This window comes from Helicoverpa armigera, chromosome 9, assembly GCF_030705265.1.
Source record: "Helicoverpa armigera isolate CAAS_96S chromosome 9, ASM3070526v1, whole genome shotgun sequence".
Lineage (NCBI taxonomy): Eukaryota > Metazoa > Arthropoda > Insecta > Lepidoptera > Noctuidae > Helicoverpa > Helicoverpa armigera.
This window is the reverse complement of record NC_087128.1, coordinates 10,167,661-10,186,744: the sequence shown is the minus strand read 5'-3', so window position 1 is coordinate 10,186,744 and position 19,084 is coordinate 10,167,661. Positions and strand designations below refer to the sequence as shown.

Genomic DNA, 19,084 nt, shown 5'->3' with positions numbered 1-19,084 from the left:
GCTATTTATCAGAGCAAATCCTGTAGCTTACATTACAGGGGTGTGCGTGGTGATTTCCTGCAGGGAAAAGCTCGCGTATAAATAATATTAGAGTGTAGAGGCAGGTCGTGAGCGCCGCATTTCCATAATTCTGCTCGTTACCGCGCCGAGGCCGCAGCCGCCGGCTTGCGATCTTATCTGTTCATTTCGTTGGATACGTAAATAAAATTAATTAAACGCCTTTCGGTACTATTACCGCAGTTTCTTTAATTTTATATCGAATGCAATGTACTTTTAGATGTCGGACCACAATAAAAGTCTTTGAATGTTAACATAACAGCACCAAGTTGTCACTTTGTTAGATTTTAAGGGTGAGTCATTAATGCGTGAATCATTTTCACTCGACTGTCAGGGAGAGTCATGTATTTTATGGTTGTTAATACACTACCAATCAGTGCGGCTGTTTTGAAGAATAACTCCAATTGCGTCTCCTTTTATAAAAACTTCATTCAGTGAAAATAAAACATTTCATTAGCATGAAACTCTGTATAACGATGACAGATGAGAATCCTGGCATTGTAACATTCAAAGTGGTCGTATATAGCAGATATGGGGCTGAGCCGTGGCATCACAATCCATACATAATTAATATCGGGCAGGACGACCGGACCGGCGGGCTCGGCCGATTAGCATAGCTGGCCGGTGCGCCCTTGCACAATGGTGCAGAACCCCAGTCATGTCCGAGACGCGCGAAATATGCACAACTGCCCACTATGCATTTGTTGCGTATAAGACCAACTGCATTCTGCAGAATCCGACATCTCCTTGTACGCATTAGATGACATGCCACATCTGTCTCAGTAACATTTCCTGAATAATTGACATGAACTAACCATAAAAACTTATATCGCTTAAATATAAACTTGCCTTGAGTGTTATGCTTGGGATAATGTGTAACATAAATGTGTTTTATGCAAGTTTCATTAAAAAGCTTATCCTGTACGTAGGAAGCTGAATGAGACAAAGCGACGAGTAAGTTTAATCTAGAAGAGCGCGCAGAATATTAAAACTATCCGAGTCGCGTGTCACCCCTAATCGCGTCGGTTGCATTCACTGACACGCACACCACCTATATTAGTATTTCCGCAGAAAATTTTTATGTAATGCATTCAAATACAATGATGTAGTATCGACTGCATTTCTCCAAGCTGTATCGTGATTAAAAGAGTTCCATTTAGCGCGAGAGTGCGGTTGTCTATGTGATTTCAGTTAGAGCGGAGCCATCAAGGCGGTGCAACTATAAAGTTTTTAATTAAACGCGCCAGCCGAGGCGGTGGGACTTAACGACCGCATTTTTCTAAATTCCCTTCGCGCGTTCTACCCCGGGAAATCTCTTGGCACTGCACGAATAATTGCACAAATTAATAATACGAAATCGGGAGACGAAGCGACGGCTGCGTCGCGATTCTTTTCATCTGCGAAAGTGGATTACATTTGCATACATAGTGAAAGGTTTTAAAAGTTTGGAATGAGCTTAATGGTGACAGAATTACTCGTCATAAAGTGTCTTCTGTAGTAGTTTTGCGGTGGGTTGTCGTTTACCTGGATTGGAGGCTGGTCGTCGGTAGCACTTGGGAGTTTTAATTGATTTACGGCAGGTGGAAGTGGGCGTGTGCGAGAGCTGTGAGACGCGGCGGCGGCGCTGCGCTGTCTCGGCACGAGTTGGTCTCGGAGGGAGCTCACAACTCGGGTTTGTTTTAAACTTGTATTTATCGGAGCGCGCAGTCCGAGCGCGGCCGCAATCAACCACCTCTGTTTACCGAGCCGCTGGCCAAACGGACCGACTTCATCCGCCTCCAGACTTGTTATAACATACCTACCTATGTCCTTCATTTATACATGAAGTGTGAAACAAAACTTACGTGTTTATTGTTCCGTCAAGTTTCACCATGCATTATCTGGCTCAAGTATATCGAACATAGCCATAACTGATGGCGTGTTAATGGAAAAAGTTGTCTACTTTGAAGAGAGATATCCATTAAAGAAGTTTCCATTAAGCATTCGATCATAAAACGAACTACTATATCTAATGAAAGCATCCTTAGTAGCGCTGCGGTACATACGCGTAACAGTGCGAAAGCTAATAAACATAAAAGCTTATTTGCCGGAGCAATGTTCTACACTTGTGAAGTTTGAAACTTTGAAGTTAAAAGTGCATCTCGTCAAATATTAATGTCATGTTGAGAAGCCGGTGCGCTCGCGATATTTTTCACATTTCGACATTTTGCGACAACGCCAAGCGTCGAGCGTGCCTCTACATGACAAAAAAATGGAGGCAGGTGTTACACGTAGGCAGGGACATTTAAATTAGAAACTGGTTGAATACATTTGAGATCTTGTAATCTAAATAATTTTGCAGATTAGCGGTGTCTCGTTTATATGGGCGACAGTGTAATCCTAATCGATACTCATTAATGATGGATGGATATTGCAATGGATATTCGCTTTGTGTAATTAATGTCATGAATAATGACACCTATTTACCACATATCATTTCTCGGGGCATCAAAGTGCAATTCCGACCTTAGGGAGCTGTTTCATCTTCCAGCAGAATTATTTTTTATTGGAAGGAATTTAAAAAAAGATTATTCTACATGTACACAGCATGGGTAGGCTTACAAACAACTTGATAATTTAAGTTCTAATCGTAAAGAGAGGTCTTGAAAGGATATGTTTTGACGAGAATTTGTTACGTCGCTTTAATTTATAATCATAGCATTCCCTATTGACAATCATCCTCCGAGCCTTTTTCCCAAACTATGTTGGGGTCGGCTTCCAGTCTAACCGGATTCAGCTGAGTACCAGTGCTTTACAAGAAGCGACTGCCTATCTGACCTCCTCAACCCAGTTACCTGGGCAACCCGATACCCCTTGGTTAGACTGGTGTCAGACTTACTGGCTTCTGACTACCCGTAACGACTGCCAAGGATGTTCAATGACAGCCGGGACCTACAGTTTAACGTACCATCCGAAACACAGTCATTGGTGTCTAAGATATACTTAGAAAGTACATACAAACTTGGAAAAGTTGCATTGGTACTTGCCTGACCTGGAATCGAACCCGCGCCCTCATACTCGAGAGGTCGGTTCTTTGCCCACTAGGCCACCACGACTCCCCTATTGACAATATTTACAGCAAAAAACGGACTCTCAATGGAACGTGAAACGAGATCTGAAATTACGAAACCAAAAATATTATATTTAAGTATTAAAGTAACGGGCGGGGTTGGCATATTAATGAGCCATGGCACAATGGACTGAAATCTACGGTTTGTGACCACCCCTAGCATGAATAAGTCGAGCCAAATGTTATTGCCCAATGCCGGCTGTACCAGTAACGCGACTATCTAGGGCTGTCGGAAAAAACAAAGTATCACCCTTTCATTTTAACAGTCCTAAGCTGTCGGTGATACAAGATCCCCCGCTTTGACGTGCCAACGAGTTTTTCTTCTAAAGAGTTTTCAAAGAAATAATTTGTATTGTTTGAAACATTTTACAGCTGCCGGAATTTTACTCGTTAACAAGGATAGGGTTGGCCGTCCTCACTTCCCGTAATTGTGAAAGTCGAAGTCAAGGCCGAAGTATATCGCAACCCTTTCGAATGGACCATTCGGGTTGTAGTTTACCCTTTCACCACCATTAACAAAAGACCATAAAGGGAAATATATTCGTTGTACGTGGGTAAATGAAACAACACAAAGAGTGATTGTTAAAATTCGACAAATTGTAAAACCGTTATATTAGTGTTTTGTGTGGTTAAATATCGTAGTTGGTGCGTCGATTATCGCCCACGGGGGTTGTTGTAATAACAAATGTCCGAAGTTATAATAAGTTTATATTGGATTCATTTGCATTCGATTCCCACGTCGATTACGGGACGTATCTCATTGTGCTGCACATGTGTATCGGCTTCACGTAATTAAGAGTATGACAGCTACTGATAATGCTACGTATCATCAAGAAAATTTGAATAATCGCATCGAACTCTTACATAAAACTAATGTTATCTATAAATCATAATTACCCACAATTTAGAAAGACATTCTAATTCCCACGTGGGCGCCAATACAATTCCCTTTCAACATACATATTAGTACTGGGAATTGTGTTATCATAATCGTATAATGTCATGACATAACTGTGGAATTTCGGATTTTGAAAACCACCAATTAAAACAAGATATAAGATAAAACTCTGTTTACGTAACGCTTTCACGTAGCGTTTACCATACGTAGGTACATTTACCATTTAATTGGGATGGAAATAGCCGACCGTGGGGTATACCTAGTAAGGTTATTTATCAGAACAGGACAATACGGGATGCATACCATCAGGATTATTGACACAAAGAAACATATCAATATGTTACTCTATGCTTGTTCTTACAGCTAATATAAGAAAGATGAACTTACCTCTTAATATCTGGTAGAGGAAGACTTTGATGTGGTCGGCGGACAAGTGTTGTGGAGACACGATGATTTTGTGCAGGTCGCTCTGAAGCAGCTCTGTGATCACGTAACTGTTATGGACTGGTCAAGGAAATTGCTGTGCGGACACATTCAACATAATAGTAGCTAGAGAGAAGTCATAAATTCTTTCAAACTTGGTGGATAGGCAGATGATCATATTTGGCCTAATAAAGAATGTATATCGCAAAATTATCACATTTAAAAGATAGTTGAAGTAAAAAACAAAATTAAAACATCTTCGTAAACACAATAACCTCATCACGTTTTCCATAAAGACTGTACTTACGTCAATATGTAAACGTTTGCGCACGATATTCTAAATTCCACGCTGAAATGCGTGACTGACAAGCGTTATCCTCCCCAAAAGGGTAGCTTTAAACCCGCAGTACTGACGTAGGACCGCACCGGTGATCCGTCCGGCCCGGTCCGAACCGTCTCGGCCGTTATCTCGCTTATCTGCAGCACGACTCGTGACCATTATCAAAATTACAGGCCGGCCTAGCTCCCACACTTGTTGCTGACAAACTACATTACAACTTCAACGTTACGGGTGGAATTACAACGAATTGTACATCCGCCCGTCGTGTATTGAAATTCAAGTTGGAGTTCACGTAACGTATGAATTTAAAGTCTGAGTTGGAATAGAAATGGAATTCTCTAATGTGACTCAAAGTTAGAATTAACGAATTGCTGCGAAAATTAATACTCTTATACAAATTGTTTTAATGTTTTATCGGTGAATGCAGCAACTATAAAACTGTGTAAGTGGCAGTTATTTAATCCGTAGCAATGAATATTGTGGTCGTGAAGCACGAAGCGTCTTGAATAACGGCCATAAAGCCTACATTCGACCTTAGAGCTGACGCATTAGCTGGGGTACACTATCGTGCAGATAAAGTTAATCAATATACGCACGTGTAATTTATATTGTGAGTACAACTTATAAGGTATTTGTAATTTTAAATACGGGTCCTTATTTTTGTTGGTATTCGTTTCAGATTACGATCGAAGACTGGGAAATATATACTCAGTTTAAGTTTGGGTGCATAATAGTTTGAACTATCAGTCTGATAGTATCAGACTGTCATAACATATTGTATCCTGTCGCCAATCACATTAATCCATGGCTATCCGCCATCTTCCCATGAAGTCGCCAACCCAAGTATTCAATCATTTTATTCTCCAAACTTGAATGTTAGTCATACAAAGGAATTTACTCTGGTCTCGGAATTAACCGCGTCGTTGAAAGGCGGTAATCTCTTGTCACTTCGTTAAGTATTATTGTTGATCGTCTGTTTACAGTAACCACTTCTATTCATATCTCGGATCAGTCATTTGGAGATTTCTGGGAAAGTCAACCAAAATACGTCGTGGGATGTTTCTTGATTTTAAGGATTGTTACCCGCCTACAGAGAAAATTATTTAATTGGCTGATTATTTTTATTTATAACACAATAACATAAAAGGTCTGATGTACAGGAAAACTCGTTTTTATTGCAAAGGACACGCGATTAGATAAGCCTTTATTGGATCATAAAACTTAAAAAATAATTAAACATAAATGATTAAAAAATTGTGTTTTGTTGGAAGAAAAAAAAAATATTTGAAAACATTTATTCCTTAACATCACAATGTATGTACCTAACGTTTGATTTTGTTATCAATATTAAAAATATTAAAAGTAGCTAAAGCCATTGATGCAATTTCCCCATTTGCCCCCGTCCCCTGTATAATAAAATGTCTATTCAACTTATAATCTCTGCTTTGCCCCCTACTCATAACGAATGCTCATATTACGACTCACGTGCAAGGAAACCCTGGTACCACGTATTAATATCGATTTTGAGGTAAACTAGAACCCAAAACAAAAATGTGAAAGGCTGCCAAGTTCGATAATATGGGAATGCTTCACCTATAAAAGAAGTGAGATCTGAATAAGTACCAAGTTCCATACACATACCTCAGTTAAAAATAGTTACTTTTTAGTGATGTTACTTGGCAAGTTTTCACACACCTTGTTATAAACCTACTAAACGCAATGAATCAAGTATTTAATTTTCTATTGAAACTTGCCAAGTAACATAATTAAAAAGTAACTATTTTTAACTGAGATATGTGTATGGAACTTGGTACTTATTCAGATCTCACTTCTTTTATAGGTGAAGCATTCCCATATTATCGAACTTGGCAGCCTTTCACATTTTTGTTTTGGGTGGGATTTCATTTATTTTTGTAAGGTTGTTTATTTTTTTTTTCGTATTATTAAGTTAGTTAAGGAAATGTCTCATTTATACTATCTTTCAGATTTTTGAATATGCTCTATGCTTCTTACAAAGAAATGAACTAGATTAACTAAATGGACTAGATTTACCAACTGACTGACACGACATGTTATCATATATTATGTTCGTGGATCAAAGTTACACATTCGTTATTTTCGAAAGTGACTCACACTTGGCCGTTTTCAGATTTTTACTTTACTTTGACTAAATACAAACCTTTGTAATGAATTTTAGATCGGTACGACCATTCGAAGATATATTATATAAAATAAATTTAGTTCGTTTTAGTTCCTTAGGGGTATAAATTTACACCTTCATTATTTTGAAACCGACTCACACTTGGCCATTTTCAGATTTTTCCCTTTACCTTGACATAAAGACCTACCTCCATGCCAAATTTCAAGTCAATACGACCATTGGAAGTGGTCTAGGTTTTTGATGAGTGAGTCAGTCAGTCAGTGAGTGTATAGTAAAAATAGCGATTTTCTGACGTCAATATCTCAAGACCTACAATAGGTACATTCATGAAATTTTGTATTTTAGATAAGTGAGGGGGTCTCAACAGATACTATAAATTTGATATGCGTAAATAAAATAGATTTTGAGTTATAGGGGGGTCGAATTTGGCCCGAAATGGTTTGTGTAATATAACCCACGGCCGGTGTGTCGCTTTTTTTGCTCGAACTTGGCGGACACACTGCCGTGTGTCTAGATAGCGCAGAATAAAAATGTGTCAAATATGATAAGAAGAAATGTAAAAAAAAAATATAATAAATAAGTACTGTTGTAACATTATAAAGAGGACAGTTTGCATATTTGTTTTTTTTTTTTTCGGTTGTTGTAGTAAGAAGGTTTCGAAATTACTAAACCGATTTGAAAAATTGTTACACCATTGGAAAGAAGTTACCTCCGGATGCAAGAACAGCTCGTATATATAAATAAGGATTCCAAAGTGATTCATTAAAAGTAGAGATTAATAACATTAAAATTCACAACACGTCTGTATTCCCAGGGGCCAATGTGATAGGGAGCGACTCTATTACGAATATTGTAGACTGCAAAATGGAAGTTTTAACGGCGAGGGAAAGTAAATGAGGACACATTCATATTATTAGCATCACACCACCATCAGTTAGCCTAGTATGAGAGGCTATTATGGTGCTATCTCCCCTAAGACCGGTCTCTGCAACGGTTGGCGAGGGAAGCCTAAATACAGTACAACCTACGTAATCACTTATAACACGAACAATTTACAAACGAAGAACAATAAAAACATGTTTCTCCGTAAAAGTTTCATCGTATTTCATCACAATTCCAAAGTTTTTAGCACAATGTGTTTCGTTTACTTTATTTACATCACAATGAGAACACAAATTATGGTACCTGATGAATGAATTAATTTGTAAGTTGAACCCTTTACATTTATTTAAACCTGTTTCGATTGGAGCGAAATTAACTTTTTTGTTTGAATAATTCTTAGGTCTGAAGATTTTTTTTCTTGAGTCCCCTTTTTAATTTTAATGGCAAGCTTATGCTTTACTAATGGGTTAGTTTTTTATCTAAATGTTAGGTTAGAAAACGTTTTAATGCGAGCTAGTAGAGCGGTACACTCATCCCCTATTACTTGGGGACCTAATGGCGACGTCAGTGAGGCGTGAACACACGACAAGTACCTACTTAACGTACTGGGAAGATTACTAGTGCGAAAGTAATATTGGAGCCCTGGTTCTTTACCCGGGTTTTGTCCATGTTCCAGGGAAGTTTTATGTGGTCCGACCAAAAATATGTCCTCATGTCTGTAGTTCCATGCTACCTTTATGTTTCAAAGTAAATTAATTTCTTGACAGATCCTCAAATATAGTCAGAAGACGTAATAGTAGTGTACCAATTTACACTGCGATCAAGGCTTTTCATATCACCCTCACATCATCCTTTTCGTCTAAGTAAGCCTCTTAAAACCCCTAAAAAAGACGCATACCAAATCCAAATTTCTTTCTCCTATGATTAGAGACCGCGAGAGCAAAATGTCATTTGTACATGTATAATAATGGGGAAGATCAAAGAAAGTCCAAAGAATTTGAATGCCCGAACTTCAGTCACGTAGTCTGCGGTCGCCAGTCTAATCTATTCGAGACCCCACAGAATGCCTTGCCCTATCTGTAGAAGAGATTTCTATAAGTTAGCTCTGTTATTTATTATTATTTGTACTTGAATTGCAGTTATATTGTATGTTAATGTTTTAAATTAGGTTCATTTTGACGTTAATAGGATTAGGGAATGCCCTATTATAGGAAGATCATTGAAAAGCAATCGATTTCATTTGATGAGTATCAGGAAAAGGGTCATAATCACTATAAGTGTCAGAGATAATAGGTATCGGAATATTATTTCGAATATAAACTATTCATACTTATTCATAGGTATGATATTTTAGAGTTCATACTTTTATAAGAATTCGTGGTCTCTGTAAGGGTGCTCAAAAGTGTGGGAATAAGAATACTTCAATCGTAATGTAAATAAAAATTACATAAGACTTCGACGTAAAAATAATCATATTAATAATACCTTATCATTTACTCGATATTTGTTTAATGTATTCAAAGGTAATATTGATATTCTAAAAGTAAATATTTGTCTGTAGGTAATATATTGCGATGTTATTTATTTTGGTCGAACAGTAGGTAAAGATATTTCGTAAGTTAATTGGCTCCATTGATACTTTATTGAATGGAAAGAGTGGCTAATCGCTCCTTGACATAGAAAACTACAATTTGCGTAAAAGATTGTCCGATTTGGCATGCGTTGGCCTACATTCATGTTTGACTAAAATTAAGTATTGCCAACAATTCCGTTGAATTTTAGGAAGGTTTTTAGACAGGAAATTATACTGTCATCGTACGATAATGCTATCAAACACTCACGAAAATTTCAAAAAAGATTCTTACGAAAATGCTTAAATTTTTCAGTGGGTATTCTAACAATAACTTTGTTCTCGTTTCAGATTGACAGGTAAACCATTTTTTGTGTCCAATAAAAATATCGTTATTTAAAGTTTTTAAGAAGTATTCTGAGAACTTTACATATTTTTAACATTCTAAGCAGCAAAACTATTGACGTTTACTCCTATTCATAAAAGGCTTAAGTTATTTCAATCTATTTTCAAGTCTATTACCTACAGTTAAAACTAAGTCTAAAATAACTAACATTTGTTTGGCATACACATTTATTTTCGTGAGATTGTGAACACAATAAGAATTGGCAACGTTGGAAGAGCCGGCCGGGCCGGGGGCTCACGAACGGTTTTGGGGCTACACCCCAGTGCTGGGGCGGTAATTATTTACTGAGGGGCTGAGATTCCGCCCCCGCTCCCGCCGCCCCCTCCCCTCGCGCCATCAAACACGACACGCAGGATGGCGTATATGGGAGGATACACTTTTACGACACTCTGCCTTAGTTGCTAACCTGTTTTTTTTTTAGAAATTATTATCTACATTGAAAATGAAAGTGTAGTTGTTGAAAAATATGAAATAAGAGAAAGTTAGTGTTTAGTGTAGTGAAATAAAATGGTTGTATTTCAAAAGACTAACCACAAAAACTTTTACAAACATTTTCCTGTGGTTCGAAATAAATTACTTGAAATAGACAACACTAGGATATTCAAAAACGTGAAAAAAGGTTCTTGTTTGCTTTTTAAATGCGTATTATGTCGTAACAACGAATGTAAAAGATATTTAGGCTACGCACACATGTAGAAACAGTGGAATTCACTTGTGTTCATAAGGCGTAGAAGCATACATTTAAACTGTGGACTGAAAGCCCGGATGTTGTGCAGCTGTGCACCCAAACCCTACAACAGAAAACGTTTGTAGACACAAAAAATCTTTTACAACACAACCTCGATCCCTGGCCACAAAAAAATCGAACCGAGAATCGATTAGCTTAACAATTCGTTATCGACATCTCTGTTCGCGACCAATATATCAAACCTTCGCCTTAACACTGAAAAGGCGTAACAGGGATATTGAAAAATTAATAAACCGTAAAAAGCTTTTGATCTCCTTCATAATTATGTATTCATTAATTTGTTTTATTAAAATCCGTATGCGAATACCGTGTCACTAGCATCGGTGTTCATAGCATTAAATATTAATACGACACATTAAAATATTATACAATCGACCTTTTTGATAGCCGCGTTCACGATTACTAGTATTTCATGTTCTCTTTGTTATTATTTTATGTAGCGTTCAAATTCAATTACCTTATTTCAAATTACTATTGTATTTTCATAATCGCTTTTTCGCTTCGTACATAGATCAGTGGCTAAAATTGTAATAGCTCACGCACGCAGCTGTTATTAATTTCATTGGTTTATTTATATGCAATTATATTTTATACGTTTGAATTAATTGAACTGTTGTTTACTTAAATAAATCGCTTAAAACAAAATGCTAAAAACAAAGCCGTTTGTTTAGTCAATCTTCAGCGGCGGCTATAAGTGGGGGACGTGACACGAGCTACATGAAAAATAAATTTGAACATTTTCTCCCGAGCAAGTTTGCTTTAAACATTTCATGTTCTAGAATAAAAACGTGTCTTCGCAGGGTGAAAAATCGTATTAAACGTATACAAGCAGGTGTAAGGTGCATAACAAATCATTAGGTTCATTTGCAGAAATGGCATTTCTGTCGTAATATTTCCATCGATGTAAAACGAATGGCAATATTAACTGCGACTGTACTTAAGGGTTTCCTACTGCTTACGAAAGCTTTGAAATGGCCAGCTTTAACGCATATTACGGGCACAGTATGTTTAGCCATTGTTTCTCACCGCAGCCCGGTAGGAGTGTGCCCAAACAATGCACGGCGACACTGCATTTCGGAGTCTCACTCCTAATTGCCGTGTCTAATTTATGAATATTCTCTTCAAGAGTATAATTATGTGGAACAAACTAACTCAGTTCTGTCGCAATTTCAAGCTCGCCATTATGTTTTCTCTTCATCCTTCTTACTGATAGGGAAGGTACAGATGTGACATTGATGGATCATCGACACCGGTTTATTGAACAAAACCGGTTGACACTAGTTGCCCATCATATTTGCATAGAACGTACTTGAAACGTGGAAAACGTTTTGTTCGTGACTAGAATTATTTTCTAAGATAGCAACATGCGAGAGTGGTGGTCGCGAGACTATTTTGCACATCACCCAATGGTTTACGAAAGACATTGAATTTTTTTCAATTTGTTACATGAATTTGGCTCGAAATGTTTCGGTAAATATGTTTATGGAGGCTATAATGAGTTGATGGCACGATATGAAGAAAATATAATCAGCAACCGGTCAATGCCCCTCGGATGAGACACGAGAAGTAAATCACGTATATTTAAGATGCGTCGAAAGACGTCCAGCGATGTCGGTGCAAATGACCATTCCGAAGACAGTACGTGGAAGGGAGACGTTGATAAATCGTTCTCAGTAGTGTTTGCTGGACAAACGTACAATGATCAGAATACATTTTACTCCATATGAAATGATGTGAAAGGCTTCTTTGTCAAGCATGAATGAGTAATGAGCTCTCTCCAAACACAAATGATAAAATTCTTGGGAATTCGAATACGAAAACTGTGGCTTAAGTCCTCTATAACATATTTAACAGACATCTGTGTTCGGTTATTCGTTTTATTAATTCACTGCTGTAATGAATGTTCACGATTCTGAAGCGAGCACGGAATCCGTAAAATACAGAGTATGCGAATAATAGATAACGCGGCCGAATAAATAAGAATGTTGTTTATTTTCGTTATTGGAAACAAGAAATTGTAAGACTGAAAATACAACCAAAATGGAATCAGAATACAAAGTCTGTGGGTCAACAAATGGCCGAGATATATTGGGCGTCGCGGCCCGCAAATATAGCAGTCCTGTTTTATATTTAGTTTGTACTACTAACAAATCACTTATTCATGATGACACACACGGAAATAGAAATCTTAAATTGTCTACCTACATGTTTAAACCCTTTACCCCTTTAAGCCAAAAGTATCATCGTATTACATCCTGAAACATGATACACATTTTTTTCTTTCTCTTTACTACACTGAAAATTTCTTTTGTTTCTACCCAGTAACGTTCCCACTATTTCTAACCTTATCTTCACAAAATCCTAAGAGGAAAATAGTGCGGCGGGATCGCCAACCCATGTTGATCCCACAAATCTTCCTTTAGCAACTTTGTGTGAACGCGAAATATCGGAACCCCATAAATAAGGCAACTTTATACCGTCGTTGAGTATGATTGGTGTCGGTCCTGATATTCGGGTTATTATGCTGGTAATCTGATGCGTCATATCCCGGAGTTGGTTGCTACGGTCACTATCCATCAATGTCGGGAGGAATCAAGGGACATTTGCACTGTGTAGCGTCCGCCAAGTGACACGACTTGATCCCTATGGGAAACCGAGAGGGTAGGGTTTTGTTTTTAACACATAGATAGTGGCTTGATGATAGACGTTCGTTTTTTTGTATAACGGGCGCAAGCAAAAGAGCATACTATTTACTCAGCACAAGAATATCTGTGAGTTAAAACTTAGAGGAAACATTTTTATGAACACAAGATAAATTAACTTCGATTGCTGCTTCTAGTTTCAAGCCCTATTTGTATCCAAGGTTGTCAAGTATCGTCACTTTAAAAGAATTTACTTCCGACCGCGGTGTATTGTAGTGGCTACCTACATATTTTCTACATTTGTCACATATGCAACCTTACGAAATACCTACATAATAAATTCGGTCCAACGAACGTCAAACGAAATTAGAAAATATGCGGAAAAATAACACGGTAAGCTTATAATTCAGTTTGCCGACAAAATCATTACAGCAGAAGGAGGTCACGAAACAAGAACTCCCAATTAATGTTACACACGAATATAAAAGAAGAAATTCCCATTATTTACATTACGTCCCCTGCGATTGTTAATCAAGAAGGAAAAAATGTAATCATATTTCTGTGTGGCTTAATTTTAAATGAATATTAAAACACGTTGGGTAAGTTTGGGGCGAACACGCTAAGTAAACGTAAAAACGGACAAAGGTCGGACGTTGATGAATAGCGGCTTACGTCGACCGGACCGGAGGACCGGAGGACGCAGTGTTGCATGAGTTGTTATTTTTGTCTGGACTTAGTTCGCACCCTTACAACGCCCTATACAAGATCAAGTCTAGAAAACCACTATAATTTTAATCTGAAGCAATGCATAAGGCTTCTTTGTACTTTGAGCAAATTTTCTAATTCTATTGAAGGTATTTTCACAAAGAGGGTTCTATGCCGATTGCCAGTTAAATATTTAACTGTTTAAAATTCTAATAAGCATTCTACCTCTCAAAGACAATATTTGAATCATCTTTAAAGGGCGTTGCAAAATATTTGTGATATTAAATTTGGCAGAAATCTCTTCTGCAGAAGCCGGACCTCCGTCGGGCGTCAGATTACATGATACTTTATCAGGGCCTAAACGACTATAAAGTGCTGCATATGCCGATATTAATTTGATACGTCATTAAAGACCACACTGCTCAAACACGATAAGGAATTAAAATTACTCCACGAACTGTGGGAACTCTCACGTCTTAACGTTGACATAAAAACAAATGTTTGAGTGAAACGAATGTGACTAATCCGTTGAATAATAAAACTTCAAAGCACGCGGTTCCGCTTCCACGTGACGTCCTGTGGTCTATGGAACATGTTAATGTGGTAATAACACCTTGATTAGAAGCCAACGTGATGTTTCCCAATTATGTACCTGCATTAGCTTATTAAGCAAAGTTTCTAACAGAATAGTCAATGAAGCACGCCCATTAACCGGCGGGGAGGCGGCGCCGATCGCGAGCTTCAACGAATTTCCGCCGCAGTTTCTTTATTCCTCTCACAACGGGATTTTCCGCAGGATGCTAATCTACACAATGGAAATTAACTGCCAAAGAAAAAAGGCCCACATTACCAATCTCATTTCCATTTATAAACACGACAGAACTTAATGTGAAAGCTTCCTACAAGGCTGACCTTAAAACTTTTCAGTGCAAACTTTCGCGAATGGTACAAAATTACGATAGCTTGAATACACCGGTGAATTTCTCTTCCGTCCCTGAATAGGCAAAGTAATTTAAAGGACTGTGTGAAACATGTATCTGAGCCTAAACATTTCGAACATGTTTCGGTAAAGCCCATTGCGAATGCTTCTCCCTTAGAATTTCTAAATCGTGAGTTTACTAACAATAAAGAAAAGAGAAAGTGAATTTTGTGGTTATACGCACGCGGAAATTACAGGTACTAGGTTTTCGAAATTACTGTGATTATTCTGATTGGTGGTATGTGCAGTGAATTTATCGACATCAATAATTAGGTAGATGAGTAACACACGAGTTGACACTGCTCAAGCAGTAAATTTGCGGCGTAAGCTGTCGTTGACAAACATCAGCAAACATGCGCGCCGTGTCCTGTCTAGCGGAGTACTCGCACATTACGCGAATTGCGCTCGCCACAATAATTCCGGGTAACGAAGTCTGCTCCGGACTACACGCTGAACATTTTAAATTTCACTTCAGGAGCGATCCCGAAATGCGCGAGGAAAATATAAAAACTTGCGTTGGTTAACGAACACAGGTGGCAGGTGGAGATTGAATGCGACATGATACTCGACACTACGACAACATGAATACATTTGCATTGCGAATGAGACGTCTGTTTTCTGTGAAAGAACAATTTTGAATACACTTATCGTGCCAGTGCATTTTATAGCAGATTTAACGCTTCGGAAAGCAAAAAAGTTGATTTGGGGAGCCGCAATACGGTAGCGTTTATCTAAAGCCTATCGGGCAAGCTTCCAAGACGTCATCGAGACGGGGCCGCACAAGGGGCTACGCCAGCGCTGATCTCGAGCCTGCGAGCCAAGAAGCCTCTCGGTCACCCCGTGCCAAGTACCGCCGGCGAACCCTTAGAGGTGTCTGCCACAAATTATTCCAAAAAGTAAAAGACATCGAGCGCTGTTCACTGACACGATTTTGAGGTAGATTTATTGGGAATTATTCAGAATTTCTACATAATGTTTGTGATGGTTCCCTTAGAAAATTACCAGCTATTCCATTTATAGCAAAGACAGCTGCCACCAAAGAAATATTGGACGAAGTTAATATGATGAGAGCTAATTCTGTAACACGATTAATCATCTGGCGTTGGCGAGTGGCAGTCCTGGGTAATCGATAACTGATCAACTATGTTTTGGGGTTTTGTTTGGATGTAGGAGCGGATATGGTGCGCTCATGAGTACGGAAGAGGTGGGACTCGGGGGGAATGTCGGCGTCATACGAAACAGTCCGGAGTTGTTGTTACTGCGAGCGAAAACACGAAACCGCTCTCACTCCCACGAGAATACGACGCCGAGCCAAAAGTAGCAGTTTTAACGTAATATATAAACTTGATGCATTATTAAGACCGAAACGAAAAGTAAACCTAAAAATATTCCGACAAACCTCAACTATCCTATGCAAATAGTTACCTATCATATTGTCCAACAGATTTCCCGAACTGTCTGATAGTTAAATGTTGGCTCGTTAAACATTTTATGTCGAAATGTTCTTTGTGCGAAAATGCCTGCGTAATCGTTTACAATTCCCAGCTTATAATACTCCAATATTTAATCACAATCATGATAAACGTCAATTGAACGCGCCGCGGGAACATTTTGAGATACGGACGCACCGATAGTACTATGAACGAAAACTCAAAAAGCCTGTATAGATTGGTGGATAGATTAAGCCGTAGCTTAAGCATCTATACCGGCTGAGCTGACGGGATAAGTAACAAAAAGTAATGGTAAACAGAAGAGTACAAATTTAATCTAGGGTCTAGCCAGGGCTCCGGTTCCCGGGAGGGCGTTAGCGAAATTGCCAGAATACATTAACGGGAAGGGTCGCCCCCGCCCTATCTCAACAACCTGCAACTAAGCTACGACACAAAATCTCTCTGAATGGCAAATTTTAGTCGCATTACGGGTTTTCATACTTTTTATCGTCCACATTCGTGCTGCAGTGTAATTAATATAGGTACTTTCTATTTTGCGTAGACAATAAGAGCGTGTATTATGACTTGAGGTAATAAATCTGAGAGTTATATCATTGAAAGACTTAATGAAGTCGTGGAAATATCATAAAGCGGTTATTTACGGCGAGATTCTTCTACCTTAAGCGACGTCGCAGTAAATAAAACCAAGGTTTAATGTTTCACGAAGGCCTCCATGTTATGTTATATGCGTAACGTCATTTTTAGCATGCTTTTGTCGGCAGTTAGCATTGTTCTTTGTGTATTCCTGATAAGGTTGTAACAAAGACTCACACTTGTATGATTGTGGTCGAGTAAGAAACTGACGAATATTTTGTAACAAGCGGTAAGAGCGTATCGCAATATTTCAGTGCAAATCAATTCGTGGACACTTGACAGGCCTGAAATTATATTTAATACTTATTGTAATCGCATCAGAAAGAGTCGTAAGATTCTGAAAATTCAAAATGTCTATTAAATAAAAGTTATATTGCTTGGAATACTTTTGTAATGACGTTCACACAGAGGAAGGCTCTAACTCGAGGCAACAGATTTTACTGCGTATCCTACAAGTTTTAGTGCCGTTTTTATATGAACGTCAATTTTTTACGATTTCTTTTCGGTCCTAGGCTTCCGAGGCGTCGCAGTTCGTTCTGGGTTATTTTTCTCTGACCTATAACGCGTTTGAGTGTGTCTTTGAAAGGATAAATAATAAAGAGTAGCAACGCCATATAAATAACGCTACCGCGATGTACCATAAACATAAAACGTGTTACGGGTTACTGTACCCTTGACGATCCGACCAGTACACGACTCGTACCACACTAATACCATTTCGGGGAACTAACTTTCATTTTATATTGGTACTTTTGGTATGCAAACATCCAGAAACCATTTATTTGATCAGGTATTCCTTTCAAGTCGGCAAGTGCCCAACCTTTTTTCTGTTTTCCTACTGAATATTTTTTCACCAAAAATAAAGAATATTGTTGAAGGAAGTGTTGAAAAGGGATTTCGGTTATTAAATTCCCATGATGATTTATGCAGCCCGTGTAATGTACAAACAAAAATAAATAATAAAAGTTTGCTTCACATCAACGAATAATGTTTACTATCGAACGTTGAACTAAAGAAAAACTGCCAGACATGATGGAAGCTAGCGAGCGTAAAGAATACCAATCATACATACAAAACATCACATTAATTACAGCTAATGTGGTGACTACACTTATGAGTGGCTTCTGATATGCCATATTTGGTATAAATGGAAATTGATTAAAGGCTGTTATATATAGTGAAGAGGCCATCACATCCTCTCCCTCACGAGTTTTTCAATTAACGCTAGACATTAACCAGCAGCCTGACTGATTTCTGCTTTCTTTTACTTCCAAATGAGAAGCAAACACCACTAATAAAAGATAAGAGCATAATAAATTAAACGGGAGCTGTCTGAAACAAGGACATGTGCGAAACTAAAACATATGGTGCGAACATGCAAAGCGTTGTTGGTAATCCGAATGAGGAGGACCCACGCGGCAAAATTTCCAACAAACTATGCCACGATATTTTCTGTAGACATCTTGGAATTTGCGTCGTTTGTTCGGGAGTTAAACTTGAAAGCTTTACTTCAAATAACGTGACTGAAAGCCTGAAACTCGGTATGTTTGATGTTTGCCCCGGCCATCCTTTGATAATAAATTAAATGAATAATAATAATCGAATGAAAACATGGAGGTTCATGTTACAAAACATGTTGAAGCTTGGAATATATTCATGCTAGTGAAATTACTAGGATTTCCGCTTACATGGTTCGCTTCCGAATTTAAAGCGATAGCAGTACTCGCCTTGCTGGCAGACATGCAATGTAAGAGTTTGCAAATTTAAACTGGTGAAACTCGGAGGGACCATTTACAACTACCGCAAAGCTAAAGCATCGAAATGATTAACAGAATTTAGACCAAAACCAATATTTGCATTGAAAGGTAAATTGTAAACAAGGCTGAGAATTATAACATTCGGATCTGATGAGAAAAATATACCATCCACAATAAAACCATAATCATATACGACGAGTACATTCAGCACATTATAAGTTGTTATAAGACGCGATGCAAACCAGATGAAGCGTAGAACTACATCAATAACATTACCAACAGTAATAATTGCTTAGTCAACGATGATCATTGACTGTGCACGA

At 38.2% G+C, this 19,084-nt stretch overlaps 1 protein-coding gene across 3 annotated transcripts in view; it reads right to left on the bottom strand.

Annotated features, from left to right (window-relative positions):
- Nucleotides 1-19,084, bottom strand: part of LOC110369677 (serine/threonine-protein kinase NLK) — a 95,368-nt gene that overhangs the window by 16,985 nt on the left and 59,299 nt on the right. For all 3 annotated transcript variants that reach the window (XM_064036068.1, XM_021325176.3, XM_064036070.1), the window contains exon 4: nt 4,452-4,558. In XM_064036068.1, coding sequence (XP_063892138.1) covers nt 4,452-4,558 — 107 coding nt within the window. The remainder of the gene's footprint in view (nt 1-4,451; nt 4,559-19,084) is intronic.